The sequence below is a fragment of the Cheilinus undulatus genome, linkage group 2 (assembly GCF_018320785.1).
Source record: "Cheilinus undulatus linkage group 2, ASM1832078v1, whole genome shotgun sequence".
Lineage (NCBI taxonomy): Eukaryota > Metazoa > Chordata > Actinopteri > Labriformes > Labridae > Cheilinus > Cheilinus undulatus.
Genome location: NC_054866.1, coordinates 54,379,490 through 54,396,328, shown reverse-complemented (window position 1 = coordinate 54,396,328; position 16,839 = coordinate 54,379,490). Strand labels below are relative to the sequence as shown.

At 41.1% G+C, this 16,839-nt stretch overlaps 2 protein-coding genes across 5 annotated transcripts in view; both read left to right on the top strand.

The window, feature by feature from the left end:
* Positions 1–2,360, top strand: part of wdr62 (WD repeat domain 62) — a 31,572-nt gene extending 29,212 nt beyond the window's left edge. For 2 of the 3 annotated variants that reach the window (XM_041803197.1, XM_041803179.1), the window contains 2 exons: positions 138–232; positions 1,941–2,359. In XM_041803197.1, coding sequence (XP_041659131.1) covers positions 138–232; positions 1,941–2,156 — 311 coding nt within the window. In that variant the 3' untranslated portion in view covers positions 2,157–2,359. Of the gene's footprint in view, positions 1–137; positions 233–1,940 lie in introns of all 3 variants that reach the window. The other variant, XM_041803188.1, reaches the window with a different exon arrangement.
* A 1,486-nt stretch (positions 2,361–3,846) lies between these two features.
* Positions 3,847–16,839, top strand: part of LOC121516628 (protein Atg16l2-like) — a 36,564-nt gene continuing 23,571 nt past the window's right edge. For both annotated transcript variants that reach the window (XM_041798011.1, XM_041798003.1), the window contains exons 1-6: positions 3,847–4,253; positions 9,877–9,934; positions 10,905–10,986; positions 12,149–12,222; positions 13,793–14,044; positions 15,787–15,852. In XM_041798011.1, the coding sequence (XP_041653945.1) occupies positions 4,055–4,253; positions 9,877–9,934; positions 10,905–10,986; positions 12,149–12,222; positions 13,793–14,044; positions 15,787–15,852 (731 nt within the window). In that variant the 5' untranslated portion in view covers positions 3,847–4,054. The remainder of the gene's footprint in view (positions 4,254–9,876; positions 9,935–10,904; positions 10,987–12,148; positions 12,223–13,792; positions 14,045–15,786; positions 15,853–16,839) is intronic.

The following is a 16,839-nucleotide window of genomic DNA, read 5'->3' as shown; positions in this document are numbered from 1 at the left end:
TCAATCCTGGGATCTGCTGCTCATCCGTCCTGCTCCACAGACGATGACAATGAACATTTAAATAAGCGCCATGCAGCACCCCCTTCAGGACTGAACCTGCATTTACAGAGAAATCATCAGGATGTTTGTTGTTTCAGGTTCGGGCGAGGACTCCATCAGCCTGCAGCAGTGTCAGCACATCGCCAATGAGCTGAAAGAGACAGCGAGACAAGCCGTTCACCTGTACTCGCAGGTGAGCTGAAGATGTGAAGGTGTTATAAATCAGGGTTCCCAAATTACTTTACCCATGGTTTAAAATATTTCAAGGATAGAAAGTTGAGGGGTGGACATTGATTTTTTTTTATTTTACACATACATATATATGGGTTTATTAGCTACTTTAGAGCGAGGATTTATTTGCAAGTAATCTAAACAGGTCAGTCATGCTGTCCTTGTATCAGGTGGTATTTTTTTTGCATATTTAACGTTTTTAAGACCCACTGATGCTTAATTTACAAGACTGGAATATTCATTATACATTCAACATGGCTGTTCATGGCTTTAAAATGGCAACCTGTTGTCCACAATATCTGATCTGACCCCCAGATTATTTCAACCAACCAAGGGTCAGTGCAGAGTCCAGAAATTGAGAGATAGGAGGATCCCACAGAGATGTTCCCCTAACTGCTCCGCTATTGCTGCTCAAAGAGCTATAAACCCTCATCTACTGAGTAAAAACTTGACTTACAACCATATGTCTGAGCCACAACAGTCGTTCTTCTGCATATCCATTCTCTCTGAACCCCCCTGACCTCCCTGCGCGCGTCATGAAGTGGCGCATCTTCGTGCGTAATTATGTCTTTGAGTGCTGCACTAAGACCAAAAATGCCGACCTCTCATGTCATAGGACAGCCTGTGTCCAAGTTAGGATTACATTTTCAGTTATAAAGAATTTGTTGCATCATTATGAGAGTGATTTTTTACCATTTATTGCGACCTGGAGTCAAATATGCAACGGGATTTAGAAACCATCTACTGTTTAAACATTGGTGGTCAAGACCATAATTGTATGTCTTATTGACATAAAATTAAATCGTATGTAAGTTAATTTAGCTGATAATAGTTTGGCATTACAGATTCTTTATAATGAGGAATTATAAGGCTGACATTGAACTTAGTCACTCACCAGAACAGATACGATGTCTGCGTTTGTGGCTGACAGAGAGTTATGCAGGAAAAGCATTTGCTGTCTTGAGAGCAGCACAGGGATAGATGTTTGGTTTTACAAAGCAAAAACCTCTGACATTCGTTAAGGTCTGGGAAGCAGAAAACTAGTCAGAGGTGCGGGCAGGGCTGGGCTCTATGAGAGTCTGTGCAGTTGCGCACAGTGGTTAAATTCAACCACTTTTTGGTTGGTCATCTTAAAAAGAGAAAAATCTAAATTAGACAATAGAAATCCTTCTCCTTCAGTCTTAAATTATACAGTCTGTATCAGCTGCTTTTTGGACAGCATTTTTGTGGAGCTGAGGTGAAGCAGTTGCGCTGCCGTGCCCTCTGCCGTGCATCTTTTTACGATGTTCCTCCCTGCTCTAAAGAGAGTTCAATGTACTGTATCTGACTAATTTATTGCATAGTAGTACAACCTTTTTTGCTATGATTACATAAAGATCATAATAAATGAATGAAAATTTGTATTTTAAACACCTAAGAGGGTAAATATTGAAAATTAATATATTTTCAAAAATGTCCATCTTTTTTCCCCAAATGTCTCGCAAGCCAGATGACACCTGATGGCGGGCCGGAAGTGGCCCGTGGGCCGCCATTTAGGGATGGCTGTTCTAAATAAAACTTTGTTAATATTTCAGCCTAACAGTCAGTAGTATCAGCCTCTGATGGAATAAAATTTAGAAACACATTTATTTATATTTCTGCCATCTCGGGTCACTTTCTCCCTTCTGCAGCTCGGTGAGTCTGAGCGGCATCTTCAGATGGCGTCTGTCCTACAGGAGGCGTTTGATGTTGTTCACTTGGAGCTTCAGGGGATGCTGCACTGTAGAGACGGGCAGGGCAACAGCGACCCCCATGGGCCGCTGGAGAGTGCAGAGACGACGTCTCTGCTTGAGAAATACTCGAACCTGTTGCTTCAGATGACCCAGAAAAAACTGAACCAGGTCTGATCTAGGACTGACCACCACCTGTGGACCGTATGGAGCCTTAAAGAGGACAAACTTCACTCAGGTCTCATTCTGAGTGACTTGTTAAGATGATTTTATCAACATCAGTATTAAGTTTTTATGCACCTTACCTTTATTTTTCAGTCTGTTTTAAATCATCGTGTTTGTACATAAAGTGTTTTTTTATGTTTCTTAATAAATGTTTATGGTTTGTCATAAAGGAGTGTCCTTTATTTCAGATTTTAAAACTTTCTAACTTAGAAGAGGACCAGTAACCTCACAGAGCAGATGGAATGAACTGGTTCAGTGTCAGGCTGACCATCATCCAATGTAAAACCGATTGTTCCAGGAGTTTGATCCACCCTCTAGCTCCAGCGCTCTTGCCTGACAAGCTCACGTTTCTAACAGGAGCTGCACATGCCTATAACCTCATTTTGTCTTAACGCTGAGATTGGCCTGTAAAGAATGTCCCAGACAGGATGATCAGCCAATCGCCTTCCAAGAGTATTAGAGTTGTCCTGGCCTTCTGACTATGAGAGGTTTGTTAGATAAATGTGAAATATATCCTCTGGCTATGATGGATATCTGATACGTCTGGAGTATCTTGGAGTTTTTAGAAAAAAAAAAAAAGTCAGAATTCTGACCAACATTTTCTGAGAGACACTTTTTTCTAATCAGAATTTCTACTCGCATTTTAGTATTTAAATCTAAAATAATGAATTAATATAAAAGTACTTTTTTGGTTTCCCTTATCTTTGCTGCATGCAGAAAATTGATTTAAAAAAACTGCTTTGAAACACTGGTTGAATTTAACACAGTGGCGTTTAACTTTATGATAATAGTGATCATTTTTATGTATCAAAAAAATGACTATTGAACGCTTAAATATGAACAAACAGAAGAAAGAACAGTCAGTGAAATATTAACGGAAAAAGACAAGAAAAAAAAGATTATTTTTAATTATTTGCCTGAAAAGTCTTCAAAGTTCTGTCAATAAATCAAGAGCACAAATAAAGATCTGATTCATAAAATAATAAAACAAGGAAAAACATAAAAAAGAAACTGAAGACATTCATTAATAAAACACCTGAAAATGATAAAGAACTCTAAATAAAATTAAAGTCTGACATTTGTGCTGCTTTTATTCTCAGTTTAACACTCAAACTTTGATCAAAACTGGTCAGTTTTATTCCCAGTAAAAAAATAATAAACTTTGATCAAAGTTCTGATTGGTTGGTTTTATTCCCAGTTAAAAATAATAAACTTTAATCAAAGTTCTGAGTGGTTGGTTTTATTCCCAGTTAAAAATATAAACTTTGATCAAAGTTCTGATTGGTTGGTTTTATTCCCAGTTAAAAATAATAAACTTTAATCAAAGTTCTGAGTGGTTGGTTTTATTCCCAGTTAAAAATAATAAACTTTGATCAAAGTTCTGATTGGTTGGTTTTATTCCCAGTTAAAAATATAAACTTTGATCAAAGTTCTGATTGGATGGTTTTATTCCCAGTTAAAAATGATAAACTTTAATAAAGGCTCGGATTGGTTGGACTGCAGGTACAGCCAACAGGTGGATCTCTAAGGGGGGCGTGCCCTTCAGTCTAAGCTTGTTTTTCCTCCCAGTCCAAACAGGAAGAGCGAAGGGTGGGCGGTGATTGGCTGAGATACCCGGCAGCTGTCAGCTGGTCCCGTCCCCCTTCAGAGTGACGAGTCTGAGGAAAAAGTTAAAAAAAAAAAACAAAAAAAAACAAAAAGCAAAATAAACAAAGTTTTGAAGAGAGGAGAATCCATCATGGCGGCGGTCCGAGCAGCTGGATCTTAGCGGGGCTGTGAGCAGCTTCAGGCCGAGCTCAGAGCATCTGTCAGCGGAGAGACGGCATGTAGCAGCCCGGTTTGGTGGCATCATGGCCGCTGTGAACGTCAAAAACACCCGCACAGACACGGCCGAGCCCCGCGGAGACATGACGGATCACCCGGCGGGAAGGTGTGAGCCCCGTGGCCGGGGAAAGGCTCCAGGTGGCGGCTGGAAGAGGGACATCATCCGGCAGCTGAAGCACCGAGACCGGAGCCAGCACGCCATGTTCACGGACCTGATCCGCTTCTGTACGACACATAAGTACTCTTTAATCCGATTTTAATCTGGTTTTAATGACAGTTTAGATGAGCTGAGCGTGTTTAGATCCGGATTAATCTGAAGAAAATTCTCATTGCTGTTAATAAAGAATAATTAGACCAGAGTTCTTCTTGAAATCAGTGAAGTTAACATAAAAACTTATCTTTACTACAGAGAGGAGAGCTTTAATTTGAGATAATACAGTTTAAAGAAACATTTTATGGCTAATAAACATGTCAGAAGGGACATCCATGAACTCTCCTAAATGAAGTTGGGTCCAAAGAACACTTCCTGTTTCTTACCTGGTGAGCACACCAGGTTTAAAGTTTAATTTTATTCATTCAGCTTTAAAACCACCACTCCTGCTGAAAACATGGGCTCATTACTGCTTGGAGGAGGATTCTTTTCTCTTTATTGGTTTTAAAGATGGATTTTTGTGTCGTTTCCTCCCACATTCTTTCTAAAACATTCTTTAAAATCAGACAAGATGCAGGTTTTTAATAGAGTCAGTGATGACAAGTGTTTATGACAATGGAAACACCCTCTTTTAACTCCACTTCATGTTAGAAATAATATCAGAACAGATTCAGCTTCCTTCTCCTCTCTGCTCAGCAGAAATAAAGCTGTTTAACATGTCAGTGCTGGTTTTAACACTCAGAGTAATTTTACCTCCATTCAGAGTAAACAGCCGTCAGGGTCAGAGTTATCAGACAGTGATTGATCCAGGCTCCACCCACTGCCATTTCACATCTTGGGGGCAGAGTTTTCCCATCATGCATTTGTGCAGTGTTTAGATGTTGCCTGTTGTGATCATTGATGATCATGTTTCAGGTGAATTGTGGTTGTTTTGATGTTAAACATGTCTGCACCATGAGTGAAGTTGTCTACTGAGTTTGTTACTTCCTGACTGTGGTAGTAGATGTAAAGAAATAGTAGTAGGGCAACCTATGAATGTGAAGAGGGGGCTAATATGACCCCTGGTTGGCTAGTTGATGATTGTAAATGGACTGGAGCTCGTATGGTCATTTCTAGTCATCCGACTAAAACACTTTTACACACTTTAACAGTCCAGGTCATGCCTACCTATACACTCCTCATTCACACACTGATGGCAGAGGTTGCTATGGAGATTAGCTAATGCCATTCTCTAGCTTTACACACATTTAAACACCACTGATGCAGCAGTGGGAGGTTGTGTCTCGCCTAAGGACACATCAACGTGTGGCCACAGGAGCTAAGGGTCGAACCCATGACCTTCTGATTTCAGACTTTGAAAAGTTTTGTATTTACAAACAAACTTGAAATTTCCAACTTTATAAAGTCTTAAATTTTTGACATTACAAACTCAAACAACAAAAATTTACAAGAAAACAAATTGAAATCAGTAGTTGAACTTTCAAATGTTTAATTTTATGACCTCAAAAGTTGAAAATTTTTGTTTTCAAAGGACTTTTTTAACTTGAGAAAGTGAGTTTTTTCCTTGAAAATGAACAGATCCTCTCTTTTATTATTATTATTATTATTATTATTATTATTATTATTATTGAATTATTATTTCTAGAGTGGTTCTAAGATGCTATCATAAAAGTGGATAGTTTCTACATAGCACTTTTTCTAGAAGAGGACTCTGTGGGCCTCTTTTGTTGGGATTTTGTCAATGACAACTATTTCAATAGCTGTGCACTTTTTCCAAGTGGGTCTAGGGGGGGCTTAGCTTTTCTCAGATACGAGGGAGGTCCTAAGGGAAGAAGGTTGGGAACCACTGGCCTAGGGTAGTGTCCAGGTGGGTATTAGGACAGCCACCAGCTAATGATCACCAGGGGTGAAATGTCCTGACAGGAGATGCTGTTAAGCTTGACCTTGGCATGCGTGTCGACATGTCACAAGCGTGACTCTGCCTCCCCCCCTCGGTTGTGGCACATCAGGCCAGGATAGATCCTCAGCCCTACATGCCTAAAACTTGAGCGTAGAACTGGATGACAACTCTACCTTGAGGCCCCCTGGAGCAAGAGGTCCCCTTGACCACGAGGCCCCCTTGAGGCGGTGGCCAGCCTTTGCCTGATGGTTGGACTGCCTGTGGCCACATCCAGATACTCAAAGCCTGATTGGTCAGCTGGCCACCTGGACTTGCCACTTGTTCCAACCCTCCTACTCCCCTGATACAGACCCAGATATCGACATGAATCCAGAATCAAAATTCTATGATTAGAAGATTCTAGATAATAAATAGTTAAATGAGACCATCATGTTCAGTAAAGAATGAGGGCTGGTTTAAGGGGTGCTAGGGCACTAGCACACATGTTCTAATCCCACACAGATTAAAGTGAAGACAGATTTAGGCAGTTCCACATGTGTCTAAAGAACAGTATTTTTTTTTTTTAATTTCTGGCAGAAACAAAGCTGTAGCTGAAATGTTCCCATGTCAGCTCCTTTTAAACTTCCTGAAAACACGCCACACTGACTCATGGCAACCACAGTCAGCTCGCCGTCTGCACCGTGAGCTCATCAACAGCTCTAGATACTCACAGGAGCCAACAATGCACAATGACTGGGACACATGTAGAGTCACATGTTAGAAATAAGCACAGAGCTGTTGAACCTATGTCCGCTATACGGAGGCCTACAGAGGACATCATACATTAACCAGTGTCCATGACAACGGGTCCATTCCGGCTGTTTTAGAGACGGCCTTATCTGTCTGATTATCCCAGGATAGCGCTGCTTTCCTTTGTTTAAAAGTTGATTTCAGTCATTTTGATGCCTCCGTGTCAGTCAGGTTTGGGGTCAGAGGTCAGAGGTCTTCAGGTTGTCTGTCCGTACGCCTGTCCTGGTCTTTCTTTTCAGTGTGGTGTCCCCAGAAAGCTTCGAAGGATTTTCTTCAATCTTAGTGCAAATGTCCACTCTGACTCAAGGATGAAGTGACTGCAGAGGTCAAGGGTCAAGGTCTAAGCCCTCCTCGGTCCTTGTTGACCCACCACTGTCCTTTCACTGCCTGGTGGTCATTCCTTACCTCCAATTTCCACATACAGCAAACGCGCCGCAAACTGCCAGCGAGTCGTACTGCGGAGCACATCGCTCCCTCTCTTGTCTATCAGAGTATCTCCACAGCCGGTGCTCCAGACCGGCGGCAGCATGTGCCTGGACTGACACTTCGCTCCGCTTTGTTTGAGATACGCTGAGGAAAAGTTAACTTTTGGGGACATTTAGCCAAAGAATTTTACATAAAACTACAGATCCTTTAATCAAACACTAACCTCTGAGCTTCCTAATGTACTCACCCATTGGAGGAAGCAATAATATCATGGACTTATACCAGAAAGGATGATAAATTAACCTCGGAGTAGAATAGTCCGTTGTCGACATACTATCCCTGTGTGAACACGCAGTTCTCCCATGATCTCTTCCTGCTGATCAAGGCTGAGTGCCGCGGTGCTGCACTGTAGACACGCTTCCAGTGGGCAAGGTCGCTCGCCTTCGGTCAGAGCAAACCCGCGGCACTTCGGTGTGCGGTGTAGTCATCCTATGTGGAATTGCGGGTTAGACCTCAGGGAGGATCATAATCATCCTGCTGTTGTCCTGACGTCAAGATAAGAAGGAATTACTGGGTTAGAATGGGATTAACCAGCATTCTTAGCTCAACACATCAACACAGATATGCCAAGATCAAAAATTAACCATCAGTGGGAAATAGAAAAACAAAATGTGTGATTTTGGTCCTTTAACCCTCCATACCCTGCAGGATTGCTGATAATCCCGGGAACATTCATAGTTAATGATATCTCAGACGGATCTCTGTGGAGTAAACTGGGATCAGAAGTAACCTTGACACGCCAGATGGATTCGTTTCACACATCCATCTGGTAAACCTTCCATAGACAGTGTTTGGGAAAGGGCAGAAAAAAACTGGGAGGGTGATTGGATGAATGTTCTGTCTGTCACATCTTTACGGGCCAATCAGAGCAACAAAACACGTGACATTGTAGCCACTATTGAGGAGTAAAATCCATAGAGAACTGCATAATGTGAATCATGGCGACTGTAGACATGTCAGTACATGACTTTTGTGGGTTTTGAAAAGAAAAAAATCACTGCTGTTCTTTGTTATTCTATTAAGGAAGAAATGTCCACACTAATCTCTTCCGCCTTAATAGCACCGGCCTCTTGTTGCTGCTCGCTTACGTCACGGCTCCGCCGCGCCGGAAAGTACTGCCCCTCGATGCTGATTGGTCCTGTCACTTTCTAACCAGGCCAAAACGGTTCAGATGGGAGCTTTGCAAGATGGATTCACCAGTGAGAAACACGGAAATGAGCGAATCCGTATGTTTTGCAAGGTTAGATCGGAGGCGGATCCTTTGCTGATCTACTGACAGCTCCTTAGAACATTTTTAATCCTGATGTAAAGTGCAGGGTTTAGTCAGAGCTTATTTACCACAAATCCACATTTCTAAATCCATGATGATATGACAGTAATGTTTTTCATGTGTTGCGACATTGTGTCGGCCAATCATGATGCTCCAATTTCTTTGTCTGTTGTTTTCTTGGCCGTAGCGACCAATCAGGGCCAGCCAAAGATCAAAAAGAGACAAAATCTTTATCGGCCAGTTTGTGAAATCAAGAAAAAATCATCCTCTATGGCCCAAATAATGGAAACATGTTTGCACTGCTGAATGGGATCCATGCAGGTTTTACACACTGGAATACCGTAGGAACTAAATGGGAATAGGTTTAATGGAGATACATGATCATGAAAGTTTGAGAGAAAGTTCGACAAGGGCTGTGAGAACTAAATGCAGATGTTAAAGGCTTGTTCTTTGTTGATCTGGTTTGTATAAAGTTCTATGAGATTCAGTTCTGTTTTGTTCTCTTACCTGGTCTGTCTGGTCATATAACCTGTGATGTATTCATCTGACATCCTTACACCACACAGATTCTGATAATCCAGGTTGGCCATGGTAAAATAGATGTCTATGACTGAATTGTGCTTCAATGAGGTGAGAATCTTAAGGTGTTTTTGTATAAAGAATGCAGGTGGACAAAAAACAGCAAAAACTTGCCTGAGGTTCTGGGCAGCCTTGCGGGGGCACCGAAGATCTGAGGTCTGCTCCTAGAATATGAGATCAAATCTGTCAGATCTGAAATAGTTTGGTGTGAGTTACTCCTTGGTTTAAGTTTTCATTTATTAAACAAACATCACCCATCTGTTTTTAAGACAGGCTGTGCAATGAAAACAGGAAGTGGAAGGAAGTGTTGTTGCTATGGAAACCCTTCATTGTTTCCTCCTGTTTCAGAGGTGTAAACAGGCAGACTTTCAGGAGTGCCCGTCACAGATCTTCATCCTGGACTCTGGTGTGTTTGAGTTTTCTTTGGGCAGCTAATGCCAAGCATTTGATGAAATCTAGTTTTTAATCTCAGCATTGAATGGATTTCTTTGTTAACGCTCAGATTTTGATTCTGAATGATCCATTAGTTAACATGGAAGTTAAAAAACGAATCCACCAGACTGAATAACACTGATTTAACCCTGGTGGTCTGAAGCACAGCTCAGGTGTGTTCTCTAAGACAGGAAGTCGAGGTTAACAACGATGGTTGTGTTTTTGTGTTTTTGTTTTTCAGACACTCAGCTGTTGGAGAAAAGCAGCCTGGCCAAAGGAATCCTGAGCTGCTCATCCAGGTACCTCCACACACCTGTTCACTGCAGTGTTAATTTCATTGACTAAAATTATGACTAAAAATGTTCGTCAACAGCCTTTTTTTCCATGACAAAAACTAGACTAAGGCTAACGAAAATAGATCTGTGATGACTAAAACTGACAAAAACTAAGTTTAGTTTTCATAAAGATGACTAAAACTAGACTAAAATGTTATTTTGTTTTCGTCAGACACTCAAAATCCGTGATATTTCTCCACTGTGGGTAAATCTGTCAGAAAACAATGCATCTGTATCTATTCTGCCTCTCATCTGTAGAAAGCAGGGACCCCAGGTTAGACAGAGTGCAAAGAAACAAAACTACCATGATTTGGTACCAGATTTAGGCAAGAAAGAAGTGTGTGATGGCACATATGCACGTCTAATCCTCGCCCACTCTGAGGTAATATGAGAAATAAAAATCAAAAACTGTTATCAGATAGTATCTGGTAATGTGGAGCAATAGTTGGAATGTAACTTTTTCATCAGCCTGTCACTGTTGCTGCTGGATTCAAAAAGCTAGAAGCCATAAACGTGTTTTACCAGCCATTCTGTTTTAAAAACACGAATTATTTGATAGGTGTGATATAGTAATCAGTGCCCATAGTATTCATGTTAAAGGCTGTTTAATAAGAGAGAGTTGGTGCATAGATGATCCAAACTCTTCCTCATTCTAAACCTCATTTTTCCTGTATTCAACCACATAAACGTTTCCTGTTCTTCCTACAGAGGCTCTCTAAACTCATACATGAGTCATGAGTATCACACTCACCACAATTTAATATTTATGATGTAGTGTAATTTCTACTGTCTAACAGTAAAACTCAGGTCTTCTTCAACTGGCTGGACTTGAGACAAACAAGATATTATGAAGATGATGAAGATGATGATGGCAGTGATGGTGATGATGATAATAATGACAATGACGATGAGTGCGTTTGTTTTCTCCACCCAGACGTCCCTCCTCTGACAGCAGCAGCAGCTCTCTCTCCTCCCTGCTTCACCAGAACAACCAGCTGAAGAAGACGACTGGAGAGGTACTGACTGGCAGCTCTGGTCACAAGATCACTGGTCACATGATCACTGGTCACGCCATATTTAAATAACCTTGCAAAGCAGATGGAGTCGCCCGTTTCCTTGTTTTTCACTGGTGAATCCATCTTGCAAAGTTCCGGTCTGAACCATTTGGGCCCAGTTAGAAAGTGACAGGACCAATCAGTGATGCTGGGCAGTACTTTCAGGCACGGTGGAGTCGTGACGTAAGCGAGCAGCAACAAGAGGCTGGTGCGTGCAATTATGGCAGAAGAGATTAGCATGGATGCTACTAAAACGCCAGTTTTATCAGGACTTGACGACATTTTTTCGTTTAAAAGAATAACAAAGAACAGCAGTGAGTTGTTTTCTTTTCAAAAAACACAAAAGTCATGTACTGACATGTCTACAGTCGCCATGGTTCGCATTTTTCCTCAGTAGCTGCACACGCGCACCTGGGTAGCGACTATGACAATGTTTTGTTGCTCTGATTGGCCCGTAAAGATGTGACAGACAGAACGTTCATCCAATCACAATCAGTTTTTTTTTTAAATCGTCTGCCCTTTCTCAAACACTTAGTATTGAAGGTTTATTAAAGGCGTGTCAGGTTAACATTTAAACACATTTATTCTTATTTTTTTTAAGAGCCTGATAGAGCTTCAGCAGCTGAACATGCCAGACAGAAAGCTCTGCACATTTTTGGAGTTTTGTGATGTCATACAAGTGAAAAGCTGTGATTTGTCACCATCAGACAGGTATTTAGACATCTCCATTGCTGATCATGTGAACACATGTTTGTCTACATGCTAGAGGACTAGAATTGTTCAGCTATGGTCTGAGAATCATGTGTATCTGTGATGTCAAAGCCTGCTGTGTTGACATTCCTCATCACAAACGGCTGATCCAAACTCCGTCCAGCAGAAACAGGAGCTGTGTTAATGTCTGCACTCCGACCTGGGAGTGGAGTGGTGTCTGGGTTAAAATATTTACTTCTTTAATCAGATAATGAGGCCAATTTATAGGTTCAAACCTTTCTCCAATTCTAAAGTTTTGAGCTAATAAATAGATGAATAAATAAAGCTGTATGCACTGAGGATTTACAGTTAACAGGTACCTTTATTGGTCACTCTGACTCTTCTTCTGCTGTTTCTGTTGTTTTCGGTGCAGCTGGCCTATCAGGTGGTGGAGCTGCAGCAGCAGATTAAAATCAAAGACTGTATTCTGGAGAAACAACATACCAGGTAAAACACACACCAACACACACACAGAATCTTCTTCTTCTTCTTCCTCTTTGGGGGTTTTAAGGCGGTTGGCATCCATGTGAGTTGCATTCTGCCACCTACTGGACTATAATAGACCAGGGATGGGCAGCTTTGCTTACGAAGAACTAGTATTAATTTTGTCAACTAAAACTCTGACTAAAAATTTTTGTTGACAGCCTTTTTCCATGGGAAATACCAGACTAAGACTAGCCAAAATAGATCTGTGATGACTAAAACTGACTTAAAGTGAGTTTATTTTCATCAAGATGATTAAAACGAGATGAAAATGTAGTCTAGTTTTCATTAGATATTCAAAATCATAGATATTTCTCCACTGTGGGTAAATCTGTCGAGATACAACACATCTGTATCTCTTCTGTCTCTCAGCTGTAGAAAGCAGGGACCCTAGGTTTTGGTACCAGATTTAGCCTAGAGAATAAATGCCTGGACTAAAAGTTATGACACAAATATGAGGACTTTTTTATGGACTAAAACTAGACTAGAATATTTATGAGTTTTTGTTGACTTAAACCTATAAAGAGTAGAAATCACTAAAATGTGACTTAAACTTAAAGGCATTTAATATAAAGATTAAGACTGGGGCTAGAATTGAAAATCGCTGTCAAAATTATTGCTGCCGAGATGGCCGCAATAATTTCATTGTCAATTCCAAGAGGCTAAATCTTACCACTATAAATGATGGCGTGTCTGTGAGTCTGTCTCGATTTTCACACCACACCATTTCTCCAGTTGTCCTTGATTCCTCTCAGAAGACTTCTTGGATGTACTGATTCGAAACTTGTGCCATTAAAAAACTCAGAAATATGTACAGATTTGTCATAAAATTCTAAAATGATGCGTTGAGTCATTATTCAACTTCTGCTTCATTCCATTTACCTCAGGAGTTAGATGTCAGAGCTGGGAATGACGAGTTGAATACGTTCTATTTGCTATGAGCTCGTAAGAGGAAGTTAGAGCCAGAAAACAACAGGACTTTTTTGAAACACGCCCACAGGGAAACGGATTTGGATGAGATGATAGACCTGCTCCACGATCCCTGATCAAAGTCAGCTCTCTTTACAGCTCCTCTCCATGCTCATATTAAACAAGATAGCATCCAATGTTGAGGATGGTAACTCTACAAACTTAATAGGGTAAAGATTAGTCTGCTGTCAATGGGAGCTGATGGAAGTGTGCTTCAGCTTTTATCACACATGAACTTTCCAGAGATCAGGAAACAATGACACCTCTGTATGACTTAAAAATAAATGAAGACAAATGGTGTGCAAATGAGGTTAGCAAATATTACTGATATTTCTATTTCTAGAAACAGGAGTTTAATCTCTCAGCTGCTTTTTTATTCATGTGTGGCATCATTAGCCATGACAGAGATGTGTTTTTTTTTCTCAGGGTTTCCTTCATTCAGAGCAGAAACATAATCAGGATGGCGCTTATGTGAACATATCAATATTTGCTTATATTAAAGGCAGAGTGCTGCATTGCTCTTAGTTCAGTCTGTGTCTTCTATCTCTCTCTCTCTCTCTCGTAGGCTGTCTGAGGATGAGCAGCGGTGTGCAGGTGCATTTGATGCCCGTCAGTCACTGCAAGAGCGGGTGGATCAGGTTCAAGAGCAGAACGGGGCACTGAAGATGGAGTACGACTCCCTGCTGGAGCGTCAGAGACAGGCAGAGGCCAAACTGAGAGAGGAGAAGGTGAGAGGAGGAAACCTGCTGGAGGACATGATCCACCTGAAACAGCAGGCGGCCGCTCGCATGAACAACCGCAACGAACGCAGGTCCAGGTACCTGAAAGCACCTTTACATCACACCTGAACACACCTTTACATCACACCAGAACACACCTTTATATCACACCTAAATGCACCTTTACATCACACCTGAACACACCTTTATATCCCACCTGAACACACCTGCACATCACTCCTGAACACACCTTACATCACACCTGAACACAGCTTTACATCACACCTGAACACGGCTTTACATCACACCTGAAGACACCTTTATATCCCACCTGAACACACCTGCACATCACTCCTGAACACACCTTACATCACACCTGAACACAGCTTTACATCACACCTGAACACACCTTACCATCACACCTGAACACAGCTTTACATCACACCTGAACTCACCTTTGCATCACTCCTGAACACACCTTCACATCACTCCTGAACACACCTTTACATCACACCTGAACACACCTTTATATCACACCTAAATGCACCTTTACATCACACCTGAACACACCTTTAAATCCCACCTAAACACAACTTTACATCACACCTGAACACACCTTACATCACTCCTGAACACACCTTTACATCACACCTGAACACACCTTTATATCCCACCTGAACACACCTTTACATCACACCTGAACACACCTTTAAATCCCACCTGAACACACCTTTACATCACACCTGAACACACCTTTAAATCCCACCTGAACACACCTTTACATCACACCTGAACACACCTTTAAATCCCACCTGAACACACCTTTACATCACACCTGAACACACCTTTATATCACACCTGAACACACCTTTACATCACACCTGAACACACCTTTAAATCCCACCTGAACACACCTTTACATCACACCTGAACACACCTTTATATCACACCTGAACACACCTTTAAATCCCACCTGAACACACCTTTACATCACACCTGAACACAGCTTTACATCCCACCTGAACACACCTTTAAATCCCACCTGAACACACCTTTACATCACACCTGAACACACCTTTATATCACTCCTGAACACACCTTACATCACTCCTGAACACACCTTTATATCCCATCTGAACACACCTTTACATCACACCTGAACACACCTTTACATCACACCTGAACACACCTTTACATCACACCTGAACACACCTTTACATCACACCTGAACACACCTTACATCACTCCTGAACACACCTTACATCACACCTGAACACACCTTACATCATACCTGAAAACAGCTTTACATCACAGCAAAGGGACTGTCCAGGTTATTACATCCTGTTTAACTCTAAACGTTAACTCCTTTGATCTTGTGATCAGAATCATTCTGGTGTTTGTCAGAGTGTTTGTTGAATGGAGGTCACATTTATGTTCGTTTGCTTCACATTTCTTGGAGCCTTAGATAAAAATTCTAATTACCCCCCATCATCAGCAGGTTATCATTAAGCTCCAGTGTTTATTACTTTATTTTTACTACGGCCACACAGATGATAGATTCCTCTATGTCTGCTCAGCCAGCATGATTGTCAACTGTCTGAACATTTGAGAAAGCGTTTTTACTTAGTCAAGCATTTCTGTTACAGTGATACAGGACAGAGCCATGGTCTATCTCCAGTCCAGAACCCATCAGAGATCATCAGACCATAAGAAGGTTTCTGAAGAGAGGCTAACTTCTCTGTAGTCCGGATGTAGCCTGAAGTTAGCCATGAATGACTCCTCTGTTATTAACAGTCCAGTCAGCTTTTTAACACCTTCACTGTGTCTGTGTTTCCACCAGAGCTCGAGAGGCTCACCTACAGAAAGAGCTGCAGATAGCTGCAAGGTCAAAGGTCAACATAGACAGGTAAGACACAGTTCACAGCATCTCAGACTCCTGGTTTCTATTCTGAACTCTCTTTAGGATTACAGTTCATCCTGTCGCAGAGGAGTATTTGTAGTGGACCAATTTCTATATCTAGTCTGCAGGAGTTTGGTCACTTTCCTAGAACAGTTCCCAGCATTAACACCTTACCATCATATACACAAACCAGCTTAGTTACTGTCTAAGAAACAACTATCTAGCAGCATTAACACCTTACCATCGAAGACACAAACCAGCTTAGTTACTGTTCAAGAAACCAGTATCTAGCAGCATTAACACCTTACCATCGTAGACACAAACCAGCTTAGTTACTGTTTAAGAAACAACTATCTAGCAGCATTAACACCTTACCATCGTAGACACAAACCAGCTTAGTTACTGTTTAAGAAACAAATATCTAGCAGCATTAATACCTTACCATCGTAGACACAAACCAGCTTAGTTACTGTTTAAGAAACAAATATCTAGCAGCATTAATACCTTACCATCGTAGACACAAACCAGCTTAGTTACTGTTTAAGAAACAACTATCTAGCAGCATTAATACCTTACCATCGTAGACACAAACCAGCTTAGTTACTGTCTAAGAAACCAGTATCTAGCAGCATTAACACCTTACCATTGTAGACACAAACCAGCTTAGTTACTAGATAAGAAACCAGTATCTAGCAGAGGAATTAATAGGGTTAGGTTTAACACAGCAAAGTAACGCCGATCACACTAAATTTGAATGAATAAATAAAAAAATAAAATGATTTTACCTGAAATGTGCCAGAAAGAGTAAGAGACTGAAGCCAGTGGCTTACTCTAGCTAATCCTGTACCATCCAAGGAATACCCACAGAAATCACCAAACTAAATACATGATGGTTTAAATGAGAAATCCATTTTTATAAAGTTTGAGTTCAGATTGTAACCTTTAGTTATTTTAAAGTCTTTTTGAGTACCAACAGAGAATTACTCATTTTCA